Source organism: Miniopterus schreibersii (assembly GCF_964146895.1).
Source record: "Miniopterus schreibersii genome assembly, chromosome: 21".
Taxonomy (NCBI): domain Eukaryota; kingdom Metazoa; phylum Chordata; class Mammalia; order Chiroptera; family Miniopteridae; genus Miniopterus; species Miniopterus schreibersii.
In genome coordinates, this window is record NC_138123.1 from 6,707,893 (window position 1) to 6,726,066 (window position 18,174).

General features: G+C 54.2%; 1 protein-coding gene across 2 annotated transcripts in view; it reads left to right on the plus strand.

The window, feature by feature from the left end:
* Positions 1 to 1,366: 1,366 nt before the first annotated feature.
* CAPN2 (calpain 2) overlaps positions 1,367 to 18,174 on the plus strand; it is a 40,640-nt gene continuing 23,832 nt past the window's right edge. The window contains exons 1-2 of one of the 2 annotated variants that reach the window (XM_081124093.1): positions 1,367 to 1,764; positions 6,345 to 6,414. In XM_081124093.1, the coding sequence (XP_080980219.1) occupies positions 1,528 to 1,764; positions 6,345 to 6,414 (307 nt within the window). In that variant the 5' untranslated portion in view covers positions 1,367 to 1,527. The remainder of the gene's footprint in view (positions 1,765 to 6,344; positions 6,415 to 18,174) is intronic. The other variant, XM_081124094.1, reaches the window with a different exon arrangement.

Genomic DNA, 18,174 nt, shown 5'->3' on the forward strand with positions numbered 1-18,174 from the left:
CAGAGTCAGCATTTACAGAAACAATGTCAAAAGAATGATGGGGTGAGTTACAACTTCCCACTGTTACAGTATCTCCCAACAGAACGGTCACAGTGTCCTGACCACGGCACTGTTCTAAATACTCTACCAATATTAACTCAATCTTCCCAGTTAAATGTGAGTTCCGGATAAACAGTGAATGATCTTTTAGGATAAATTTCCCCTCTTGCAGTATTTGGAGCATCCGCTTGAAGGGGTTCAAAACCTCCGTGGGTTGTGCTATTCTGGCATGTGAATCACTTTGAGCTGAAGGCAATGGGCTCTTGAGTAACGCTTACCTCTCCCTTAAAGAATTTTAGTTAGGGAGGGGCCTTGCCCATAATAAGAGATTATCTGAGATAGCCTTTTTGCCCTATCTATAGGGCAGGGCAAACTAATTACTCAACATCTGCTCTCCCCGAGAATGGCCTCCCTCCCCTCTGAAGCCCCAGGCCCCTTGCCTCATCCTGAGCTCAGGATGCCATATCTGCCATTTTCCCTGTCTGTCCCGAACCTCTCACGTGTGTGGGGTTCCTGTATCCATGTATGTCGTTAAATTTGGCCATTTCTCTTGCTAATCTGTCTCATGTCGATTTCATTATTAGACCAGCGGGAGAATACATAAAGGTAGAGGAAAGTTTCTTCTCCCCCCCCCCACACACACACACTTACACTAAAAACTTATTGGTATCTATTTGAAATTCAGATTTAACTGGGAGAACGTACTTTTATTTTATTTATTTTACTTGCCGGATCCGTCGACCCTGTGATAGGTAGCTGACCGGCAGCAGGGTAGCGTCGTGGCCATCACGGGCCTTGTGACTTCAACCCGCGTTCTGCCTGTGACTAGCTGGGTGAGGCTGAATAATGTCACTGAACCTCTCCGATGCTCGGTGGTAGCATCTGTAAAATGGGGACAATCGCAGGACAACCCTCTGACCCAGCTGCCCGGGGTGGGGGATGGGGGGCTGGGGGGTTGGGGGGGAATTCAATCAGACCTCCTCTGCATAGCCGTTAGGCCAGGAGCGCAAAGTTGGGGTCCAACTGACGGCAGCTAACGACGTCCCCCTGGCCTCGGTCCCGGATGTTCTGACTCACAGGGTGTTTCCTCGAGAGCCCCGGTGGCCCCGGCCTCCGGCTTAGTCCAGCTTTCCTCCCGGAGGGTGGGAAAGGACCATGGGACTTGGGGGTGCGTCCCAACGTTTCCTCCCCGGGGAGCCCCAGTGTCCAGCCGGCCGCGCGGCCGAGCCATCCCGGGGCCGCCCGCAGGGGGCAGCACCGCCCCGCGCCCCGCCGGCCGCGCGCCCCGGGCCCCGCGCAGAGCGGCGAGGCCACACCCCGCAGGGCGCACGGCGCGCGGCGCAGGGCGCAGGGCGCGCGGCGCGGGGCGCGTCCCGGCGGGTGAATCAGCGCCGGCAGCGCAGCCCGCAGTCCCGTTGCCGAGCTCCGGGCCCGGCCGCGCCCCTGCCGCGCGCAGCACCGAGTCCGCGACCCCGACCGCCGGGCACCATGGCGGGCATCGCGGCCAAGCTGGCCAGGGACCGGGAGGCGGCCGAGGGGCTGGGCTCGCACGAGAGGGCCGTCAAGTACCTCAACCAGGACTACGCGGCGCTGCGGGACCAGTGCCTGGAGGCCGGGGTGCTCTTCCAGGACCCCTCCTTCCCCGCCATGCCGTCCTCCCTGGGCTTCAAGGAGCTGGGGCCCTATTCCAGCAAGACGCAGGGCATCGTGTGGAAGCGGCCCACGGTAGGAAGCGCGGCCGGGGTGCGGGGCAGGGCGGGGGTCCAGGCCAGGGCCGCACGGGGGGGGGGGGCGCGGAGAGCGAGCGCGCCCCGCGCGGGGGCCGCAGGGGGCGCGCGCGTCCCGGGGCTGCGCCGCCCGTTCCCGGGGGCAGGCGCGCGGGGACGCGCCCGGGTGGCCCGGGTTCAAGAGGGCGCCTGTCCCCTCTTCCACCCACGCTTAGCTGGACACGGCCCCCCACGTCCCATTAGCAGGCCCGCCCGGGGAGCCTCCTACTGACTGCACCAGAAGCGGGCCTGGGGAGAACTTTTATGGGACGATGGGAGGCGGGGAGAAGGGTCTGGAGGAAAGGAGGCTGGGGGACAACATCTGGCCGGGAAAAGTCCATCTCTGCTGGCCTCGGGGAGGGGGAAGTCCACACCCTGGTGCTTCTGTGACTAAGGATTGTCTCACGCAGCGAGGGGCAGACCGGGCCAGGGTTTCTGGTTTATTTTAACCAACGGGAGGTGAGAAGACTTCCCCTTACCATTCTCGGGGTGGTAGACAAAGGACAGGGGACCCGCGCCTAGGACCAGAAGGGTCCCTCCAAGCTCCCGGTCCGGCTCCCCGGTGTCTCTGTCCTTGCCTGGCAGGCCGAGGGAGAGCCTGCTCCCTAATGTAGTTGTCATCTGTTCCCCCATGGAATCCCTGCTGGCCCCGTCTCCTTGGGGACCAAACCTTAACACAGCTTCCTTAGAAGTCCAACCTCTAGGTTCCCACTCTGAGAATAAGCATTCCTGCCCCGTTTCTACTCCGCTGAGGCCTCTCCCAGGTCCCCTTCTCTGTCACCCCAAACCCAGGCCAGGGGCAGCAAGTGCCTAGGAAGTGCCCTAGGCCAGGCCAGGAGCACCTGAGTTCATTCCTTGCTAACCTGCCGGGAGCCCCGGCCTGAGGCGTTCCACCTCCTTGCCTCCATTTCTCCATCTAAATGAAGAGGCGATGCCCACATATTTCCCTCTCTTCGCCCGACTGTCGAGGCCCAGCTTCTGGAAGGCACGGTTCTCTCCGGCCCGCTCACCTGCCAGGGACGCTCTTTCCTGGTTTTCTAGAGTCTGGCTCACTCTGATCCCTTGGGATGTAGTCCTGTGTACCCTTCCCCAAGTCATCTTTCCTGACCATTCTTAGCAGCCCCCTCCCCAACTTTTTATTCTTTATCACAAACCCTGCTCGTTTCCTTCATGGCGTTTTTACAGTTTACAAATATAACTGCGTAGATTTGTTTGTACTTTCTCTGCACTGCAGGAACCGTGGGTTATATTCATCAATATATCCTCAGTGCCTAGCGGGGCCGGTGCCGTCCACAGTAGGCATTCATTCCTTCATGCATTCATTCCTTCATGCAGCCAGCAATGTTTACTGAGAGCCTGTTATATGCCAGGCACTGTCTTAAATGCTCCGGATGCACCTGTGAACAAAGACAGTGACGATTTGTGGAACAAGCGAATGAATGCGTGCAGGGTTGCAACGAGCCTCAAATGAGGACGATTGTAAAAGTGATCTAAGCAAGAGACTGTATCCACCTTACATTTGCACAGCACTTTACAGTTTACAGAGGGAATTTGCACACATGTCTCCCAGTTCTCTCATTCATTCATTCATTCAATAAGCATTTATCGAGCACCTACTGTACACCCAGCACAGTGCACGTAGTTTCTGCCTCTGAGCTATGAGTAGCCCTGACTGTATATAAACTATATGCACTTCCTTCTCATAGTGCATGTAGTTTCACAAGGGGACAGTGAAGGGAGACAGACGGGTCACCCAGTAGTTGGAAATGCCCATAGGACACCTAGATGGGGAAGGAGACCCGGAGCCATTGCGTGGTGGGGCAGGCTGTGCCCTGCACAACCAAGGGGCAGTGCGGCTCTTATGTTCCCATTCAGCCGGTGAGGAAATCGAGACTTGGAAAGGTAAAATATTTGCTCAGACAGGTGTCCCGGATGGAGCCAGGACTGTGCCCAGCCTGGGGGTGTTTGGAGCCCGCAGCCCACAGTGGCCCAAACACTGCTGTGGGAAACAAAACTGTGTCCGCCGGATTGGGACATTAGCAAGTCGCTGGTGACTTACTGACAGAGCGCTGCGGCGCCATAGAGGTTCAATGGGGTGGAAGCGAGGTGGTTACAGGCTCCAGAGTAAGGCGCCGGAAATGAAGGATGGGGTGTCCTCATGGCAGAAGGGCGCCAGGGGGGGGAGACAGAGGAAACGTGGGAAGGAGAGTGGGCACTGGGGTTTGAGAGGCCGCTGTTTTAGATGAGAGCAGCCGGACGGGGCTCTGTGTTGAGTCACTGCAGAGGAAGGGACCCAAGGCAGAGGCAGGGAGGAGATAAGGAAAGAGGGCCCCTGAGGAAGTGAGAGCAGGGATGCGGGGCTGCACCTTCGCAGGCAGGGATTTCCCGACACTGGTGACAGGGCTCCGGGGAAGGGAGGGGGCTGAAGGGAAATGGCTCAAGTCACCAGTGCAGGGGGGCAGTGATGAGAAAGCCAGTGTGATCCAAGGATGTCACCAGTCTGGACCGAGCAAGGGCAGGCAGGGTTAGTCCCCATTTTTTCCTGTGACAACCAAGCCTCAGAGAAGGTCAGGACTTGCTTGTACTCAGCTGGCTGAACTCAGTCTCACACTTGCGTACCCATCCTCCAGGTTCAGTGATTATCAACTTCTTCAGTAATAATTATAATAATAATAATATAAAAACAACGACAGGGACCTTTTATAGAGTGTTTACCGAGGCACGTTCACGTAGTTATCCCATTTAACTATCATGACAACCCTCTGCGGCAGGTACACCTGTGATCACCATCCCCAACTTACAGATGAGGAGACCGAGGCTTAAAGATGAGAAGAACCTCGCAGGGTCATAGAACCCATAGAAGAAATGGCCAGAGCATTTTAGATCTTGCTTCCTGGCAATGGTTGTCAGTTTGGGCTCAAAAAAACTTTACAAAAATTCCACACACACACAAAAAGAAGGGGCCACGTCTCAAACCCAGGTTGTCCGAGTCCAAAGCCCAAGCCCTCAGCCCCCTTTCCTCACACTTATATCTGCATTTCATTCCACGCCCTCTACGCTGTGGGCACGGTTCCGTTTTCTGACGTCTCTCCAAGCGCCGCTCTGAACTTCGCCTTCCTTGGAGAGGCTGCCAGAGATGTAGGCAAGTTTCTGGAACAGTGGAAAAATCCCTCTGGCATAAGATCCTGGTGCACTCGGGATTATCAGGACGATTGCTGGGCTCCCAGCACCAAGCCCAGTCCATTCCATCAGCTGAGTGTTTGGCTGGCAGGCCTGGGGCAAAGCTGGCCTCACTTCTTACTGTCCCTGTCATCTGCCCACCAGATGCCCCTGAGCAGGGAAGGGACAATGCAGGGACACGAGAGGACCATGCTCGGCTGTGCATTGTGGTTCTAGGATGGACAGGATCCGGGTCTCGCCCAGGAAACACTCTGCTTGACAGAAAGGGGCTCGCTGAGGGGTTGGGGTGGAGCTGCAGCCAGGTTGCCCAGGCCCAGAGGAGCCCAGATCGATGCCCTCACTTCCTCTGTGGCTTTGGGTGGGGCCCTGCAGAATCAGGAAGCGCACTCCGAGAGGGCCGCTTCATGAAGGGGCCGGGATTGTCCAAGGGTGGGTGGCTCTACCAGGCTACTTGTGGGACTATCCTGGGCTTCAGCACCCTTCGAGGTCTGTTGCTGATCAGTTAGAGGCAGCACAGGAGCGGAAAGAGCATATAACTTGCACCAGGAAGGTCACATCTATCCCAGTGCCATCTGTAACTTGTGACACGATGCTTTAGCTCCTTAGCCTGTGTCCTCACCTGTAACACGGGGACAGCACCCACCCTGTGTTCTGAGAGGGCCTCAGGAGACTCGGCATCACGCGCAGTGTTGACACAGCAGGTTCACAATACAGGAGTGCTCCGGTGCCACGGCCCCACGGGCGAATCCAGAAACCTAGACACGTTCCCCGGCCCTCCAGGCGTGTGCGAGTGTTAGGAAGGCGAGATGCCCACCAGCACAACCAGACAGAGCACAACTACTAACTGAATTGCAGAGCAGAGTACAAATACTCGGGGACTCAGAATCGGAGGGAGGAGTGAGGGCTGGACTGTGGGGGAGGGCTTCATGGAGGAGGTGGCAGTGGGTCTTGAAATATGGTAAGATGTGGAAAAGGAGAGGAGGGTGGGAAAGGGAGGGATTCCATGCCAATGAGACGATGGACGTGCAGGGACAGAGGGGAGGGCTAGCGTGGGGGGCCGGGCAGCTCCAGTGTGTGGACAGGGTCCCCACCCTGCAGAGGAGGCCGGAGCCCATGATGATGTGGCCCCGGGAGGCAGCCTGAGGATGCAGGCTCTAGGCAGTTTGGTGCATTGGGCGACGACTCTCCTCAGCAGGATCAGAAGAGGACCTCAGGGTGGTCCAGTTGTACCCACAAACTTTCCCTAGAGGGGAAGGGACAGGGAGAAGGGGTGCGGTGCAGCTGCTGGGAACAGAGGCATCCTAGCTGCAAAAGCGCATGCCTGGTGGGTTGACAGCTCTCTGTGGGTCTCGTTCCCAGGAGATCTGCGATGATCCCCAGTTTATCATTGGAGGAGCCACCCGCACAGACATCTGCCAAGGAGCCCTGGGTAAGTGATGCCTCCAGAGCCCATCTCAGGGGCTTGTCTACAACGTGAGTAGAAGGGGGGAGGGCTGATCTAGAGCTTCTCTCCCGTCCCAAGCAGCTTGGCCATTTCCATTTCCAGAAGCTTCCTGGAATTTCTTGTGCCCAGAGGGCCTCGTGCACAATTGCACAGATGTGCACCGAGGCCTCCGGTGTCCCCTGCACTGGGCAGGTTGTCGAGGTTCCAGAGATGCTCCCACGAGAGGACAGAGGGGCTTCCGCACCACCCTGTGGTCTCTGCACCTGCCGGGGCCGGTCTTACCTGTGGCCCGTGAAACACTCAGGCTCTGGGCCAAGGGCCAGGAGGGAGGACGCCCCAGGCGAGTGACAGCACTGATGGGTTCGGGAGCAGGGGCTGGTGACTCAGTGCGAAGGCAAAGGAAACCCCGATGAGTGTGCGGTCTAGAGGAAGTGAACGTAGCCGGGTGTTCTCAGTATTTGCAAGACACATCGCCATGGTATCACAACAGTGCTGCAGCGCCGACTGTAGCAGAGGCAGCTGGAGTGTTCGTTTAGGGGACATTCACTGGGGTGGCCCCATCAGGAGGGTCTGAGGCTGCGCTGGGGAGCCGAGCCCTGATTTCTAGCCGGATATAGAGCCTGCGGGGATTGGAGCCTGCGGCCTCCGTCTCTGGTATGAAGCTCCCCGGGCTTCTATGAAGACGTCTCAGAGGACACCCTGGGACCATTATCTCAGATTCTCATAGAATCTGCCCTCAATTTTTTTGACCCGTTACAAATGCGCCCCGTTTGCTCTGATAAACTGAAACCTTGCTTCCTGCCATCAGCTTCCACTTACTCCTTAAGCTAGTCCATCGGTAACAGAATTGATCACCTTGAATGGTACCTCCTTTCCCGGCCCACCTAGAGGTTCTGATACCCAGAATAAACAGCTAGTATTTATTGCGTGTATACTATGTGCCAGACACTAAGCTCCAACAGCAGAACCTCTAAGGCAGTGTGATTCCAGTTGACCCTCGAACAACACAGGTTTGAACAGGTATGAATAAGTGGGTCCACTTATTCATAGGTTTTTTTCAATACATGCAGTAGTATAAATGTATTTTCCTTTTGATTTTTTAAATATTTTCTCTAGCTTCCTTTATTACAAAAATGCAGTATATAACACACATAACATACAAAATATGTGTTGATAGACTGTTTATGTTATCAGTAAGCCTTGTGGTCAACCATAGGCTATTAGTAGTTACCCTTTGGGGGGGAAATCAAAGTTATTTATACACAGATTTTCAACTATGCAGGTGTCAATGTCCCTAACCCCTGAGTTATTCAAAGGTCAACTGTATTCCCATTTTACAGGTGAGGACACTGAGGTCCTGGGAGTAACTCGTTTAAGGTCCTTGCACAGCTGAAGTGGGCTCAGGGGATACAATGCAGACAGTGTGACTCCAGGCCTGTGTGTTTAACCCCTGAGTCAGATTCCACAGAACGGGGCCTGGAAAACTTTCAACACCGGAGCCAAATCAGGGTAGCTGTGTGAGTCATCAGGGTGGGCACCCTGGGGCCCCATGGGAAATGCCTCTCAGGAGACCGTGACCCAGGGCTGGGCGTGACCCAGCCGTCTGAGCTCCATCTGAGCAGATTCCTGAGATGCCAGAACACATTTTCACTTGACAAAACACACACCTCCACTTCCCATCCTCTCAGCCCACAGGAGATGGAAGCTCGGGGTCCTTGGGCACCTAAGGTGGGTGCTCCTGGGAAGAGTCCACTTAACCATGGGATTTAGAGGTCAACAGGGCTGGGAGCTGATGTTGACCTTGGCCAGCCCTGGGGGCTTCACACCTGGGCTAGACTCCACCAGAGCTAAATTCCAGCCTGGGCTAAACATCTACTTCAAAGTCTAATGACCTCTGAAGGGCCAAGCTGCAAGTGACAAATGTAGGATTTAAGTCCTGTTTAAATACTGCCAGGCCACTGGGAAAGGAGACAAGCAGGGCCTGCATTCCTGGGTAAAACTCCCCATGAGAGGTACCAAATCAAATAGAAACCTGATTAAATCAAGTCTCCTTAAAGCTCCTTAGTAAGTGGTCTGTCATTCCCGAGGTCTTTTGTACCATTTGGCCACTGTTCTCTTGGTCTTTTCTTTTTTAAAAATCCTCACCCAAAGATATGTCTTTTTATTGATTGTTTGAGAGAGAAAGAGAGAGAAATATCGATTGGTTGCCTTCCATACGCGCCTGGACCCGGGATCAAACCCACAGCCTAGGTATGTGCCTTGACCAGGGATCGAACCCGCCACCTTTTGGTGTATGGGACACAGCTCCAAACCAACGGAGCCACCCGGCCGGGGCTTGGCCTTTTCTTTGAGAGGATCTGATCAGATTACAATCTGTGAAATGTGGTTGGCTGCACTCGCCCTGTTTCACCACCTGGGCACAGGGTTGTTACCAATGGGTGGTGACTGCCACCAAGTGCCAGCGGGCTCAGGAGCCTTGGCAACGATACCTGTCCACACGACCAGAGATGTGAGCTGAGGCCCTGTTCTTAGCTGGGAGACTGTGGGCGAGTCATCCCTTGGGCCCTCAGTCTCTTCTAAAAAATGGTGCACAAGGTGACCTCAAAGATGCCCTACGAGGTGGCATTGAGCTGTTCTAAGTCACTCCTTGTGCCTGACACTGAGTGACACCTTGTGCTGGATGTCAGAGCACCTGAGTTTATTTTCGATCTCGCTGTAGGCTAATCACACACCTGTCACCTGCAGACCAGTGTGCATCTCGTAGCATTTTTCATGGCATTAGCTCGTGTAACCATCCCAACTCTGAAGTCAGTATTTTCACCCCCATTATGTAGAGAAGCAGACTGAGGCAGTGGGGTGGGTGGGGTACATGGAAGGCCACACAACTAAAAATTGCCAGGAGAAAGAACCTGATTTGATTTTAAATCTTCCCGAGTCCTTGTCATGACCCCGGACTCCCTCGAGTTGCTCTGATGTTCTGAGGAGGAAATGTGGGGGTGAAGTTCTCCAAGCGAAATTCATTTGCTTACCTACGTGTTCTGCCCTGAGACTCAGTTTACCAGTGAGCCTGGGCGGGGGGCGCTGTCCTTGGGCTTGCACATTGCCAACGCCCTGCCAGCCTTCCCAGCACTGCCCGGCGATGGTTAACCCCCGGCTCCCACCCTCTTTCCCAGAAAGCTCAAAGCCTCAGCAAATAATTGCAACCACGTTTGCAGAACTTCTCTGGCAATGAGCCGCCTCTCTGCAGGCCTGGGAGTCAGCGAAGAAACGAAACTGCCCTGTGAAGGAAGGGCCAGGAACCCGGCCGGCCCTGCGCTAAATACGGCTCTGTCATCGCTGGTGACAACCTGTTCTTACAGGTGATTGCCACTTGGAAGGCCCCCAGGGCCCACAAAATCCAAAAGTTCAGCTCCTCCTCCCTTCCCTTTTTTTTTTTTTTAAATATGTTTTTATTGATTTTTTAGAAAGAGAGGAAGAGAGAGGGATAGAGAGAGAAACATCGATCGGTTGCCTCCTGCAGGCCCCCTACTGGGGATCGAGCCCGAAATCCAGGCGTGTGTCCTGACCTGGAATCGAACTGGTGACCTCTTGGTTCATGGGGTGACGCTCAACCACTGAGCCACACGGGCCAGGCCTCTTTTTGCTTTTCACTGGTCCCCTGCTGAGCTTTCTCCACTCCCCCACACCCTCAGGGCCCCACAGCTACCCTGGCCTGGTGCCCCTCAAAGGCCCCTGGCTTCCTGGAGCAGGGCTGGTGGCTGCCAGCCTGTCAAAGCTGTTGAAACCGCACAGCCCCGTGTTATTGTAACCTGGCAAATGTCTTTGAGGCCCCTTGGAGGTGGGTCACCCTGACTCTGCCCCCAAGAGTCACATGGTCCCCCAGAGCACCTACTGGGAAGTATTTGACTCCAGGATGCCCCTCCCCACAGCCCAGCTCAGCAGAGGGCAGGGAGGGGCAAGACGGATGGGAAAAGCCCACAGAAAGCAGGACCTAAGGAAGTTTCCCATTCCTGCCGCCTCCACCACATGCTCACCAGCCTGGGTGGCTTTGGGCAGGGTACCCAAGCTCTCTGGGCCTCAGTTTCCCCTTCTGTAAAATGGGAATAATGGTAATGCTCCCTTCCAGGCTGGGGTGAAAAGTGAGATTAATATAAGCAAACACATTCGGCCAACTGTGGAGTCCTCAGCAAATTCAAGGGGCCTCGATGATTACAGAGCTCAGCCTCGTGAACAGTCCCTTCACCAAATCATAGAAGAGAAAAAGTATGGGAGAGAAAGGAAAGGGGAGACGAGTGGGGTGGGAAGCAGGTCCTTGTCTCTAAAAGCTTATCATCTGACAACGGAAGGGCCAGGAAGGGGGGGAAAGCCTGGTGTCTGTATGTGGATAACACAGAATTTTTAACTATAATTTTTTAAAAATCCTTTTATAATAGGTATCTTGTTAAAATTTTAATAGACTATTTTTAGAACAGTTTTATGTATTGATTTATTTTTAAAGCAATTTCTTTTTTTAAAATATATCTTTATTTTTAAAATTTATTGACTTGAGAGAGAGAGAAACATCGATTTGCTGTTTCACTTATTTACACATTCGCTGGTTGATTCTTGTATGTGTCCTGACCGGGGATCGAGCCCGAAACCTTGGTGTACCGGGATGATGCTCTAACCAACTGAGCTACCCAGCCAGAAACAGTCTTAGATTTATAGAAAAATTGAGCTGATCGTCTAGATAATTCCAGCCAACCCACACTGTTCCCCTATTAATCTTACACTAGGGTAGTGCATCTGTTACTTACATTAATGAACCAACATTAATACCTTGTCATTAACTAAAGCGTATAATCTGAGGGTGCACGTGCAAGATTATTCCAATTTCCTTAGTTTTTACCTAGTGTCCCTTTTCTGTTCCAAGATCCCATCCAAGATGCCACATGACATCATGTCTCCTTGGGCTTCTCTGGGCTGGGACAGTTTCTGGACTCTCCTTGTCTTTGGTGACCTTGACACTGGTCGGGGATTTTGCAGGATGCCCCTCTAACGGAACTTGCAGGGCCCTTATTAAAAAAATAGTGCGTGTAGTTTAAACAAAAGATAAGAAAATAAGTGTTGGCTGGTGTGATAAAGTAAATATATTTTTTTCTCTTAAAAGCAGTCGCCTCACCATGGGCCCCAACCCCCCCCATGCACTCCTCCCCCTCCCCTGCAGCTGTGGCCCCTCCCAACCTGGAGTGATTCTGGGCCCCCATGAGTCATCATTTCCTCTGGCTTCTCTGGTTATGAAAGTCCTTTCACAGATTTTCTCCCCGGCGGCTGCTGCCCTGCTCCCTTTCTGCTGCATCTAGGACTGTCTCATAAATAGAGCCGGGATGAATCGCTAACCCTAGTATTTTACCCCAGGCCACTGTCCTGCCCTGGCTGCCCCAGCCTTGGCCACCACACAGCAGGGATCCAGCCTCATCTGAGGCCTAAAAGGCATGTCCCTGACCTCCCCTCCCCGTAGAGAAGGAGCCATGGCATCCTCCCAAATGGGTTGTCTGGAGGTGGGGGGTTACGTACGGGTTCCACCTGTCCCCCATGCGCCTTTGGATCCCAGTGTGACTGTGGCTTGCTCGGGTGATCCCTGAGCCAGGAGCCAGGCCACGGCCCTGATGGCCTCAGTCCCGTGTCTCTGAGCTGAGAGGGTTGGGCCAGACTTCCCCGAGGCCTCCCTACTTCTGACGTCCTAGGAGTCCAACATCCGCTCCCTCCCCGCCAGCAGCCCCCTGCCCCCGCGCCCCCCCACACTGGCTTCAGCTCATGTTTGTGAGCCTCAAGGGCTAAGGAACCTTGCTCAGATCATCCCTCACTGCCCTTATGTTGGGCGCATCCTCAGCGTGGTTGCCTGCATTTTGCTACCCCAGCCACAGTGAGACTTTTGGAAAATCGATGTTCTCCAGATGGTCTCTGCAGGAGGGGAGAAAGGAGGGTTGGAGGAGGGGGAGGAATGTCACGAAGGCATCGTGGCCAGGGCCAGGGCCAGGGCCAGGGCAGAGGTCCCTCCTCTCCTCCTGGGGGGTCTGTGAGGCCCGGGTTGGGGGAGGAAGGGCGTGGACTTGAGGGTGGATTTCACTGCGCCTGGCAGGAAGGGCCCCGTCCGCCTGAGTCCAAGCAGATCAAAGCTCTGGCAGGGACTCTGGGGACCTTGGCTGCAGGGAACAGGGGCACAAAGCGGCAGCCTGCGCTGTGTGGCTTCCTCGTGGTCCAGGGCCTCGCTGAGGACCCCTGCCTGGTGCGACACCCTTCTGAGAGGCCAGAAGTTGCCATCCAAGTTCAGGGTGTGTGAGTGTGAACCTTAGGCCTCAGCATCCTTTCCCCCCTTTCCCCCCTTCCCTTCTGGACTTGACTCTTGTCCAGCAGGAGCAGCAGGGGCCGGGGAAGGGAAAGGGGACACGTGGTTTGGATCTAGTTCTGCGTGCAATTCACAGAAGGGCCCAAGGAATCCTTGGGATGTGATTGGAGTGGGGCACCCCCCCCCCACAGCTGCTGATAGAAACGGGTCGTGTTTGTGAATGGGCAGGACTGTATGTGGGGGAATTCCCGTTTGGGGTGCCCCTTTCCTGGGACGGCCCCTGGGACTCATCAGCCATCGGCACACAGGCCTGGGCTCCAGGCAGGGTGTGTGCTTCCTCTAGAGAGGCCTCTCCCCGGGGTGGCCCTCAATTGGCTCTTCAGGGCTCTGTCCCCTCCCTTCCAAAGCCAAGCCTAGGGTGACCCAGGCGGGCTCCCTCCCCGGGAGACAGGTTGTCCTGTAGGCAGAGCGTCACGTCTGCAGGGGACTGTCAGATACCAACGTCTCAGAAAGGGTCCGATTTAGCCAGAGGCGGCATCGATGTCTTGGTCTGGTTGTCATTTATTTATCCAGCTGTTCCCATGGCAATCGAAGGAATGAGGCCCTAAAGGAATAAGACAGGGACAAGCAAGATTGGGGACGGAGCAGGGCCCAGGAATTCTTCCTTTCCGGGGTGTCCCAGGTGCTGTGGGCCGAGCAGCGGCGCTCATTCCTGGCCTCTGCCCACTAGACACACCAGTGCCACCCCTCTCCAGGCATGACCGTCAAAGAGGTCTCAAGAGCCAACAATACAGATTTTAAATAAATTAAAAAAGAGACCTCCGACATTGCCCCAAGCCCCCTGAGTGGGGGTGGGAGTGGCAGAAATGCCCCCCGTGGAAAACCACCGATGGGCTGGGGGAGTGAAAAGCAGGTATGGAAATATTAAGTACCGGGGGGCGGGGGGGGACACTGAGGACCGTGCCCCTGTTGGGATCCGGTGGGGGGACGGCGCAGTGAGGAGGACCCCGTGTGGCAGCCGGATGGTCACTGGTAGGGCTGCTGGAGCCAACTTCACACCCTCCCAGTGGGGTTCCCGCCCCCAGCGCAGTTGGGAGCAAACGCTAGAAGAGGAGGGACAGCGTTGGCCTCCGGGCGTCAGGCGCGTGGCTGGGACGGCTGCCCCGGGGGAGGGCAGCTGGGCCTCCCACACCGGAGTTGCTGCAGCCAAGGAGGGGACGGGCCCTCCCTGCTTCTGGGACAGAGGATGTGCCCCTGGCAGGCCTGCCTGTCTCATCAGCTTCCCAGACTGGGCATGGGGAGCGCACCTCGGGTCACAGGGTGCCCCGGGGACCACAGAGTGGCTGGCACCTCCCAGAGGGGCAGGTGCAGCTTATGTCCTGGACCAGACACAGATTTCAGGAAGGTCCCTGCCTCCTTACACCTGGACCTAGTGTGTGGCAATCCACCCCCGAATCAGTGGCTTGAGGCCACAGTAACCCTTTTCTCGTTTGCTCTCACGGCCTGAAGGGTGGCTGGGCTCAGCTGGGTGACCCTCAGGGTCTCTCACAAAATCCGACGGGGCATGTGCACACACACACACGTGTTTTACTTCGAGGAGCGCTCGCTCTACTGTGACACGGTCCCTGTCCTCGCAGAACCTGGACTGTCAACAGTCCACTGATTGTGACAAATCTATAGCAGGTCAAGGGGGGACTCAAGGAAGCCCAGCGTCTGCTTTTCTTTCCTGTTTGCGGAGGAAAGACGGGGACAGTGGTGGGAAAGTAGGAGAAAGCACACAACAAATATTATGCTCTCCTCTTAAAAACTTCCAACAGCCGAAAATGTCAGTAACCCGGCCACACCCGCTCCCCGCCGTGGGCCCCAGGTGACCGAGGCCTGTGCACAGAGCTGACCTCAGGACCCGGCACCAAGGCTCAGGGTGCACTGCTCTGGAAATTTACTGCCAGGGCTCTGCATGAATTTATTTTTCAGAGGATGGCTGTGGGGCTTAAAAGAGCCTTTCAGAGGTCTGCTTGGGCCCTGTGTCCTCAGAGGGAGACTGGGCGGGCCCCTGAGGGCAGCCGGGGAGGGAGGGCTCTGTGAGCCTGGTGTGCTCACTGGGGAGCCAGGGGCTGGGTGGGGAGCCTGGGGGTGGCTGCAGACAGCTGAACCTTTTATTCCGGGGGCCCAGTTTGCCTGAGTCTGGAAGGGTGAGGCAGCTGTGCTTTGAGACCCCCCAAATCCAATTTGAATCTTCTCCAAAGCAAGTTAGAAGAGGAGGGGGAGGTTTGGATTTGGAGGGGAGCCCCTGGGGGCCCTGAGCAAAAGTCACTTAAGTGACATCAGCAGGTGGCCGAGGGTGGGCCAGAGCAAATGTCACTAACTAGCTGTTGAGCAAAGGAACAAATTAATACATAAATACTCTCTGCCATAGGCACCAAAACGGTCAGATTCTGCACCAAAGGCCACTCTTCTAAATGCTGCTCATGTTTTCTCCCGTTTCATTCTCAGCTCTGTAATGCACTGTTCTGTTATCAGTCCCATTTTATATATGAGGAAACCGAGGCACAGCGAGGGGAGTTTGCCCCAGGATAGAGTCAGGATTTGAACTTGGGTTCTGGCTCCAGTGTTTCTTAACCTTTTGGGGTGGGAGAGAACCTGATTCCTCCCTGGAAAGATTCATATATTCATATTCATGCAAAATATGCACAAAATGTTTGGGGTTCCATACCTCTGAGGCCCACCCATGGGCCCCTAGTTTCCCTCTCTCCTCTGATCCTAACAACCTTCTGAGGATATGTGAGTTGTTCCCCTTGCACAGCTGGGAAAACAGGGGTCAGAGAAATTAAGACGTGTACCCAAGTTCACACAGTCAGAAGTGGTAGCGCAGGATTCAAACCCAGGTCCTCTATCAGCAAATCCTGTGCTAATCCCCACCCACCTCTGGCCTGGCCTCCTAGGATCCATCCAGGTCTTTCCACTCCCCTCCCTTCTGGTTTGGGGATGTCCCAAAGGCCCAGTGCGGCCACCAGGTGCCCATGGAGCCATCTGCCCTGTGCCCAGTAGCTGGGTAAAGGCCACTCTACCCTGTGACCGGCCTTGGTGAGTGAGCACATCAGCCCCAGTCTGACTCAGGACCCTTCAGCACCCAGGCTGGCCAGCATCCTGCCAGAGATGTTCTCAGTCCACCAGGCTGGCACTCCTGGTGGGCAGGGACCCTAGGAGGGCTCCTGGGGCACAGAATGCCAGGCACATGGCCCCGGGGGAGCAGGGTGTGCAGGAAGGGTGGTCCCTAGGGGCTGGGCTGGAGGAACAAACCCAGCCAAAGGGGACCGAGAGGGCAGCCAAGAGCCCAGAATCCGGGTGAGGAACCACAAGAGGGTGGGGTTGCCGGCCTGGTTGCTGCCAGCTCCTCTGGGTGCCCAGAGGCAAAGGGTGTGGGCAGGTGAGACAATGGCACCGAAGCAGGATGTGGAACCAGCAAGGGCAGTTCCGTGAGGGAACAGAGCCTGGAGTGTCTATAGGGCAGATGACAGGACACAGACTGGCTGGGGCAGGTGAGGATCATCCAGGTGACTCTGCGGGGACCACACCCAGCTCCGGGCTCAGGCCCAAGGCCGGAGAGTGCTCACCCCCCGGGGCCTCTCCAGGGATCACACGTTTTGATCTGAAAGGTGAAAAATGATATTTCAGTGCAGTTTTTAAAAAAATAAATGTTTATTTTTGTAGAGAGAGAGAGGAACATCGATTTGTTGCTCCACTTACTGATGCACCCATTGGCTGATTCTTGTATGTGCCCTGACCAGGGATCGAACCCGCAACCATGGTGTATCGGGATGAAGCTCTAACCAACCGAGCTACCGGGCCAGGGCTTCCCAATGCAGTTTTTCTTTATATTTATTTTATGATGAGTGAGGCTGAGCCCCCTTAAAATGTGAGACATTAACTTTTCCCTTTTCCATGAACTCTGCTTCTGTCTTTGCCCATTTTTCTACTGAGCTCCCATTTCTTTTTGTTTATGTACCAGAAAGGTTTATATAAAACCTTTAGCCTGGGATCTGAGTAACAGATAATTTTCTGTTATTTTCTTAGCTTGACTTTTCTGATTGTGATTTTTTTTTTACCATGTCATTATTTTTTTTTACTTTAACATAGTTAAATTTATCATTGAAGAATTTTATGGTTTCCAGGTTACATTTTGGTAGCTGAGCCCCACTCTGAGATGATAATAGAATTCTCTAGTGGTCTCTTCTATAATATTTATGGATTTATATAAATAATTACATTTATAATGTTATAGTGTAAATATATGAACATATAAGTCAAAATATATGATATCGATACATAAACAAATAAGTATGCAAATAACACAAATGTCTAGATTTGTCATCCTTATATGTGAATATAATAAAATATATATTTAAGATAGGTAATGTTAAATGTTTATGTATAAATATCATCCCATTTTGACTTTAGCCCTGTGACAAGATGAGCTATAACTTGACTTTTTTTCTAGGTGGCTGCTCGGCTGGTCCAATTCCGTTTGTGAATAATTTATCTTCACTAATTCCTGTGTTTGGAACTATCTCTGGATCTCTCTTCGGTGCCATTTATCTATGTGTCTCCTTATGCCCAAGTTCTATGCTGTTTTAATCCCTATGGCTCTACACATTTTTAATATGAGAGAGGCAGACTTCCTCGCCTTTGAGATTTTTTTCTGCCTGTGCTTTATGTTTTGTTTTCTTCTATTTATAAACTTTAGAGTCAGCTAAGTTCAATTTTAAAAAAAAAATCCTCTTGCTATTGTTATTGGGATTGCATTAAATTTAGAAACTAACTTAAGAGGAAGTGGCGTTTTTCTAACGGTGACTCTTCCTAGCCGAGGAGATGGGCCACTTTTTAAACGGGGTAAATGATTGCCCAGCCTCTCCAGGCAGCACGGTGCCCTTGGAGTCAGTTTATAAAGGTGACTGGCTGATGGACAGACCGCACTGGTCGAGAGTCTTGAATGCTGCTGAAAAGAGCTTGTGTGGGAAGCCTCCTGTAGTCAGATGGAGACACATAACCATGTCCCTCCCAGGAGAGGACCCTGATCTGTGAATCAGAGGCAGCTGCCAGGATTCTAGAACTGGCTGTGGGTCGTGTGCAGGTGCCACCTAGAAGGAGCAGTGTCCTGCAGTCGAGGGACACAGCTCGAGCTGAGCTCAAAGGAGCCAGGCGACGCTTGCCCTAACCTCACTCCGCTCCCTTCCTCTGATCTCCAGGGCTCCCCACGGGCCAAACCCCACCAGCAGCCAGAGGCCCTGGGAGCCCGCGATTTCACCCACTTGAGCTCAGCTCTGGGGCAGAGAACAGGGTGCAGCCTGGACGTGGAGAGGCGACCAGAAGGCCTTGGGTGCTCACCTCCAGCAAAAGAGCAAGAGGAAAAAAAATAT